The 8472-nt window shown below is 41.6% G+C and overlaps 1 protein-coding gene across 1 annotated transcript in view; it reads left to right on the plus strand.

The window, feature by feature from the left end:
- The window catches only part of LOC130586986 (carbonic anhydrase 4-like), a 7808-nt gene extending 6219 nt beyond the window's left edge, over positions 1–1589 (plus strand). Inside the window, exon 8 of the mRNA XM_057387930.1 lies at positions 37–1589. Within this exon, the coding sequence (XP_057243913.1) occupies positions 37–213 (177 nt within the window). The 3' untranslated portion in view covers positions 214–1589. The remainder of the gene's footprint in view (positions 1–36) is intronic.
- The last annotated feature ends 6883 nt before the right edge of the window (positions 1590–8472 follow it).

An 8472-nucleotide genomic window follows, 5' to 3' on the forward strand; every position in this document is an offset into this window, starting at 1 on the left:
TTTTTTTTTTTTTTTTTTTTTTTTTTTTTTTTGCAGCTTTCGCAGTTCGCAGCCCTGCACTTCGACGGGAAGAATTCAAGTGCCATGAGGGAGAATTTTCGGCCGGTTCAGCCCCTGAGGGGCCGCACGGTGCTGTGGTCGGGGGCCGGGATCGCCATTCCCTCAGCACCGCTSCTGCTGCTGGCCTTCACCCTCAGCGCTCTGTGCCTCTGAATCCTCACCTCGACAACATTCTGGTCCTTTTTTGTTGCCTTGTTGTTGTTGCTGATATCAATTCTTTGCCTCAGCCTCTCACGGGTTGTGTCTCGATGCTGAATAATTSTCCTCCTCCAGTCATCAACCAAGGATTGCTGTGCTGCTCTGGTGAAGCCCAAACCGCCAGAACTCAAAGGAATTGTGAGACAAAGCCACGAAAAGTCAGTTTTAAAAACCAAAAAAATTAGAGAAAGCGTTAGGCTGGGTTATGCTTTGGTTTTCACCCAGCTCTGGATGAGCCTTGAGGAGCCGCAGAGGGAACTTTGGAGAGGAATCTGTTCCTAAGTGCCTGTGGAGGGGACRGTTTGGAGCGTGTTTACATCCAACACTGCCAAATCTGGCAGTGAAATGTGGAGAAATTCCTTTAATCCCACATTGTCCCACCTGAAGGTACCACACAGAGCAGAAATAAAATGCTCACACACAACTGAGCAGCACTTGGTTCATTCCCTACAGGGAAGGGCCTTCACCCAACACACAAATCCTTCCTATTTTCTTCAGAATATCCCAATTAATTCAAATCAGGACACTGGATCCCTTTCCCCCGATCTCCTGGAGGGGCTGGCAGCTCCCTGTGCTATTTATTCATTTTTCATGGGATGCCATGGGCGGTGTGATGTGCTGGGAAGGACCAGAGGCACATCTGTGGAAATTCCCTCTCTTTGGAGGGTTGCTTCTGAAGCAGGACACTCTGGTGATCCTTTCTACTTGTTATTTGCCTAATAAAATAGGACAGGTCAAGAAATGGCTCTTTCCTATATATATAAAAATATATATTTCTTATATATATATATATATATATATAATTTTTTATAGTAGCCTATAAAATATTCACATATGGTCAGAATTCATAGTTTTTCCAAGGAGATTGTGAGTTGAACCAATTCCTTCAGATCTTACCCAATCACTTATGGAAAATATATTGGGAAATAGGGTTTCCTTATATTATCCCAGTTCTCCCTCTGAAGAGGGACATTTTTCTTTGGTTAGTGCCATATAACATGTTACAGCTTCTTTTAGGCTTTTAGATTTTGGCCACACCGAAATATAGATTTCCTATTAGCAGATTTGTATTTTTTTTTTATTTCAGGGCAAAGTTTGCAGAGATGACTTTATACATTTTCAGGAAAATCCTTGCTATGAGAGCAACCAGAACTCACCAAAGAGGGGGGAATTATTTTCATATTAATCAATCACAAAAGCTTTTAAAAAAATGTGGGAAAGCAAATGAACCTATTTAAGTCTAAAGGAAAGATTAATATTTTAACTGCATTTTTATGTAACTGAAAAACTTTGAGGAGCAAAGAGAACTGAAATATTAAAGGTGAACAACAGACCTGTATTTGAATTGTTCTGAGTTTTTATTTCTTTCGTCCTTGCTGAAGGGGAATCCACAAACACTCTGTCATGAGAGGAGCGTGATTTTTTTTTCCCGCCCTGTTTTCTTCACAATATTTAGGGTTGGGTTTGAGTTTTTGGGGCAAGGGGCAGGGATTTGCAGTGCCCTGGGCTGTTTGTAATGTCAGCAGCGTTCTGGGGATGTTTCACACCAGCAGGGAGCAAATTCTTGAGCCTGGAACCTCGCCCAGGTGGGCAGAGCTGGAGCCCAACCCCAAATCCAGCACAGGGAACTCCTCAGGATATCTGAGAAATGCTCTTGGCACTCCTCAAGGTGTGCAAGAGCCACCATCCCTCTTCCCTTCAGATTATTCCCTGAATTCTCATTTCATAGGCTCCTCTCTAAAGGAGGATTGGAACAAACCCTGGAGGATCAGCTGTCATTTCTTGCCAATGATAAATCAGAAATCACAGGGCACARCCATAAATTGCAAGGTGGGAGCACTTTATTCACCATAAAACAGATTAAAGCAGAACTAAGACGAAGAAAAAATTCTGCTGGAAAGAGAGAAAGACTTCTCTAAGAGCTCTTCTGCATCAGCCCCAGTGGAAATAAAACCTCACTGTACAAGGATTACTTTTTTTATTTTGAATGAAACCTCACTGCACAAGGATCACTGCTTTTATTTTTGGATAAAATCTCACAGCACAAGGATCACTGCTTTTATTTTTAATAAAATCTCACAGCACAAGGATCACTCTTTATTTTTGGGTAGAATCTCACTGCACAAGGATCACTGCTTTTATTTTTAATAAAATCTCACAGCACAAGGATCACTGTTTTTATTTTTGGGTAAAATCTCACTTCACAAGGATCACTGTTTTATTTTTTAATAAAATATCACAGCACAAGGATCACTGTTTTTATTTTTGAGTAAAATCCCACTGCACAAGGATCACTGTTTTTATTTTTGAGTAAAATCCCATTGCACAAGGATCACACTGCTTTTATTTTTGAATAAAATCTCACTGCACAAGGATCACTGTTTTTATTTTGAATGAAATCTCACTGCACAAGGATCACTGTTTTATTTTTTAATAAAATATCACAGCACAAGGATCACTGTTTTTATTTTTAATAAAATCTCACAGCACAAGGATCACTGTTTTTGTTTTTGAGTAAAATCTCATTGCACAAGGATCACTGTTTTATTTTTGAATGAAATCTCACTGCATAAGGATCACTGCTTTTATTTTTGGGTAAAATCTCAATGCACAAGAATCACTGCTTTTATTTTTGGGTAAAATCTTACTGACCAAGGATCAGTGTTTGTACAGACTCAGTGTTGTGGCAATAAAGAAAAAACAAATGCTCCCTCCACTCCTGTGACAGGGACTGGGTTCAGTCTGTCCTTTATCAGAGGCCCCTCTTTCCACCCAAATTCTGCTCTGGGCCAGAACGTGACAAGGACAGGACCAGAATCTATGCAGGGAATAAAGAAAAATCCCCCCAAATTGCTATTCCATGGAAAAAGCAGGAAAGGCTCCAAGTGGAACATCTGATTTGCTCRGTGAGGATGGTTATGGAAAAGCAATTTGCTGTTCCACAGGTAACTTAAGGTGCTGATTTTCAGGAATTTTGTCTCGGCTACGCTTGGCATGGATTTCTTATATTGTAAAGACACCAGGAAATGACAGTCCCTGCTGAAGGACAAACAGCCAAGGCATGATACAGGAAAGGGTGGGGGGAGGAACGGGAGCGTTCCGAAGGATCCAGCAGGAACATTATTTTCCCATGTCCCAAAGAGTTAGCCCAGAACTGCTCTGATCCATTTCACACATGTTGATGACTGTGGGGCTGGAAAATGAAATAACACCAGCAGTTTAAATCCTCCAGAGCTCTAAGAATTGGGGTTAAAACAAAAAAAAAACCAAAAAAACCCAAAAAAAAAAAAAAAAAAAAAAAAAAAAAAAAAAAAAAAAAAAAAAAACAAACAAACAAACAAAAAAAAAAAAACCAAACAGGGGTTTGTACAACCCATCCCAAAGTCCTTTCCCAGATTTGGGCTCCAGAGGTGTGAGAAGTGAAGGCACTGCTCCCTCCCACTCATCAGGGCACCAGGGGGTGACAGCAGGGAGAGGCACCAAAAAAATCCCCAATACAATGTGTTTTCAGCAAAACATTTTTCTCAGGAAGCACGAAGAGACAAGGAAACCAAAGCATTACTCACGAGAAATGTATTTACATTACCCACGAAGATTTCTGATGAATTTGGCAACTCTGCTTACAGTCAGCTCCTCCTGTGACCAAACACCAGCTCAAAATGCAMTGTCTGGACAAAATTGGCTTTTTGTGACTGTTGAGAGAGAAGGGTAAAGCTTTTTTCCTTTGTCCTTTTTTTTCTTTGCCCATCCAGATGTGAATTTAAACAGGGGAAACAGAGCTCGCCAGCACCAGCTTTTGATGTCACACAGCAAATCCGTGGAAAATATCAATTTATATCCAATATCCATCCACCTGGGGTCAAAAAAAAAATCCCCAAAACAAGGGTACAGAGAAGCCTCTCTAACTACCCAGGCTGGTTTTAGAGTTTAGTAAGTGCTGAGTTTAATAAACACCAGGGATAACATTAACTCTGAGAACCTTAAAGATCTTTTYCCACCTAAATGGTTCAATTATTCTAGAAATGATTCTATGAAAAAAAAGGTTACTCTTGGAGATGGGAGGCTCTTTTTGATGGAGTTAAAAGTGGACTTGGTGATTTTCCCCCACAGAGCACTGAAGTGAGATGGGATTTATGGACTCTTCAGTGGCAGAGAAACAAGTGACCTGGTCACTGAGGTGGCTGTGGGAAATGCTTTGTGTGGGAGAAAATCACATGTAAGTTGGGTTTTTTAAAGAAAGGAAATGTAGGATTTACTGGTAAATGATGTGAACTTTTGGAAAAGGCAGTGAAACTCCAGCTGGAGGCACAGCAGGGCCACAGTGACCCCAGCCAGGACATTTTTTGTCCTATTCTCCTCCAAATTCCTCCTGAGCAGACACAACTCCTTCAAGGCAGCTGCTGAGAATGGGAACATGCAGATTTCGTTATGAGGTTTAAATGCATTTCCCAAAAATAACCTGCTGTTTGGGGCTTTTAGTATCAGAAATAAATCCATACACACCGCTAAAATCTGATTATAATTAGTCACACAAGTAAAATTATGAGTGTAATTAACTACAGCAATTAATTGCAATGCCTTTGGGACATTATTTCCCTTCTTGCAGTGGAATGCAATTGGCATTTAAAGTCATATCATAAAGGCTGGAAGATGGTAATCAATTTGGGTTATTTTATTGTCTTTTACCTATTAATATCACCTGAAATGATTTAGACATCCAGCACTAAAATACAGTTTGAGATAAAAGAAACCCAAACACCGTTTTAATGGGTTTTGTTGCCCCCATAATCCACACTGAGCTATCTAAACTCCCCCATGCCCTTCCTTTTTATTGCCTCACAAAAAGATATTGGTTTTCATCGGGTGAAATTACCTTTATGATGGCACCACCCTTCCCCTCCCTCGTTCCCAGCACGTAAAGAGGCCTTGATGGATGAGTTTGCARATTGGGGGTGGTGAGGAGGAATTTATGAGAGAGAAAGAAAGGCAGAAAAGTTTTACATTTTGCTGATYGTGCTGATGTGGAGATTAAATTCTGAATAAGTCACGGACAATCATTATCAAGAGTGTGGTATCTTTGAAAAGCCACAGTCACTGGAGTTTGTGGGACATGAAGCTCTCAAATGCTTTTCTTACAGGCAGTAAAAMATCGTGGTTCATGTCCTGGAGCTCAGCAGTCACTGGGGAAGCTGGGATCATCCTGGGACAGCAGCAGGGACCTYCCTGGGGAGAAYAAAAAGAGTTTAAATCTTAAAAGAGCAGRATAAAGACAAAAAATCAACTGTGGAGGTGCTGAGCTTCTTCAGCCCCCTCAGCTGAGTCCCTCTGTGGCTGATGGTGCCTCACTTTCTGGGCAGCCATTCCTGCCAAACACATCCACAAAAAGGAAGATTCATCCACAAAAAAGAAGATTCATCCACAAAAAGGAGGATTCATCCACAAAAAGGAGGATTCTCCACTCATTCCCATCTCCTCAGGGAATGTCAGCACTCAGATCATTGGTGTAGCTCCAACAATTTGGGAATTGGGAGCTGGGACAGTCCCAGATGTGTACAGACAGCTCAGCCCACAGAGCAGCTTGGCAGCAGAAAAATTGCCAAGGCTCCACTTATTCCAATGGTTTTAGAAACATTTTTGTAATATCCAGCACCTTCTCTACTGACAGCACATTTTTTTTTTCTTATTAAGAAGAATTTGATCATCACTGATGACTTCTACGAGCCCTTTACCTTCAGGAACATCAATTCTGGGTGGACATTTCCTCTCCTCCCATCCCTTGCTCCTTTTTTTCCCTTTTGTTTAATAAAAAGGATCCCCACCAATGACAGCAAAATTCAGCTTTACCAGCTGCTCACAGGAAAAAAACAGGGATGCAACACAGCCAGGGAATGGAGGGGCTCTCCAGTAGAAAACTGCAAAGGATAGATGAAAACAGCAATATTCTGAAATAAAAATTCATTTCGGGCCTTGGCAAAAGAAATAAAGTCYCAGATAAGGCACAGCAGAAATTAGAAATAATACAAGTGAGCTGCCCACTACACACTCAGMTTTTGGTTTTCCAACCATTTGGGGAATTTTAAGCAGTGAAATTTCTGGGAAGTGTTTGATCCAGTTGACGAGGAATTGTCAGAATCGATCAGTGAGCTCCAGGAGAGATTTTGCATGAAAATTMTTGGGGCAAAGGCAACTGAGAGTGGTGGAAAAATGGGAGTTGAGCAGGTTGTTGTCCAGCTGACAAACCAGCACAGCCAGCCCAAACAAATCCCTCTCTGCAAGCAGTCTTCCTCAAATGCCTTCCTTTGGAGTAATCTTTTATTTTAAGCAAAACACACAAACAAAAAGAAAATAGTGTCAGCTTTACTATTGTACGCATGAATCAAAAATATCCACTGCAATCATCACCAAAATAAATTATTGTCCCGGTTGGAAATGGTGGGAAACTTCAGTTTTCCTTTCATTCAAGTGGAGGACATTTCGTGGTAAGAGATTCCTTAGGAATAACACACATTTTCGTGGATTTCAGCCAAAGTTATCATGTAAATTTTTTATATCAGGGTTGTGTATATTGAAGTTAAAACTGTGGCAAACAAAACAAGAGCCTGATGAGGATCCTAAATGGTCATTTTTATGCAAGAGAAAAATGAAGGATGACACTTCCAAAGGGGAAAAAGCCCCTTAAAACAGCAGCTTCCCATGAAAATGAAACGGCAGGCAGAATATATTTTGATATTTGAGTGACTGTGTTACTTTAGGAAAGTAATCTAAAGAATTTTTAACTGTGCAGCATTTCCCCAGCAAAGCATTTTACAACATTTAAGACAGAGAACCCAGCGAAGAAAACCCTTCCCTGTCCCCCTTTCCCCTCTCTTTTTTTTTTCCTTTTTTTTTTCTTTTTCTTTTTTTTCCTTTTTTTTTTTTTTAAAGCACAAAGCAAAAGCAGTTTTGTTCCTCGGGCTGCCGCAATCAGCGGGATCAGAGCTCAGGTTGCGGACGTGTCAGCTTTTCCAGCGCCGATCCCGTTCCCCTCAGCCACCCCRCATTTATTTTTAAAAGGTCATTAAGCAAGACACAAAAGGTGAAGTGCAACGTTACAGATTTATAACCCGGCGGGGCTCTGCCTGGAACACAGAGCTCAGGTACAGGAGGAGGCTCTTTTTGTGCCCTGGGACATCAAAGCCCGGCAGTGAAATGCACTCAGAGAGCAAATTCACATCTGTGTTCCATCCCTTCACCTCCTTTAATCAGCCCTCGGTGAATTTTATTTATTTGAACTCTACCCTTCCTCACACTCGGCTTGGTTTTTGCTGTGTTACAGCACCTGGAAGTAAAACTTTAAATTCCAGCTTTGACATGGAAGAAAACTTTAAATTATGGCCCGAGGTTTGGTCCCAGTTAAATCAGTTAAACAGGAGGTTTTGTGCTAAAAGGTGATAATTCTTCAGGTCACTCTGAATTCTTACTACTTTAACTGCTGTTAGTTTGCCATTAGCAGCCAAATCTCTGGATTATGTTAAAATCAAAATTTAATGTCTTCTTTAACCGAGCCACTATTTGCAGCACATACACTGTGTAAAATAAAGTGGAAAAGCAATGAAAGTGTGGAAAAAGAAGTGAAAATAATCACATTCTACCTTATAATTCATTCAYAATAATTAAAAAAAAATCCCAAAACTTTGGAAGGAAAGGTAAGAAGTTTAAACACCCAGTGTGACATCCTTGCTCGCATCCCACAGCCGAGCTGCTCCTGTGATACGCTGCCAACTCTTTATCAAAAAACTTCCACCGCAGCCCTCTTTGTTAGCACTGAAAATGCAGGGGCTGCCGGGGCTCAAAGGCTCCGTGGGCCCCGAGCTGGATTCCCTGGCGTGTGTGTTTTAAACAGGAACATTTATATAATCAAAGCTGCGGATGAAAAGGCACGGCCGCGCGGCCGGCGAGCGTTTCCAGGGCTCCGGAGCGATGGGGTAAACAGGAGAGGAGCGTGTGCTGGTGTTCAGGGAGCTCCAGCAGGGCCTTCCTGTGTGGAATCCTTTCCTGSCCCTTCAAGGAGTGTTTGGGTACAACAGGAATGGCTTTGATTTCAAGGGGTTTTTATTCCCTGGCAAAAGGGAAGCGTCACGGAACATAAATGCATCGGTCTTTCTGCTCCGCTCCGGGTGCAACCCTGGAGCGCTGAGCCACCATTTCAATTCCCTGATTCCAGCAGCTCAGCCC

This window comes from Malurus melanocephalus, unplaced genomic scaffold, assembly GCF_030028575.1.
Source record: "Malurus melanocephalus ecotype Western Australia unplaced genomic scaffold, MMel_1.1 scaffold_1440, whole genome shotgun sequence".
In the NCBI taxonomy this organism is placed as follows: domain Eukaryota; kingdom Metazoa; phylum Chordata; class Aves; order Passeriformes; family Maluridae; genus Malurus; species Malurus melanocephalus.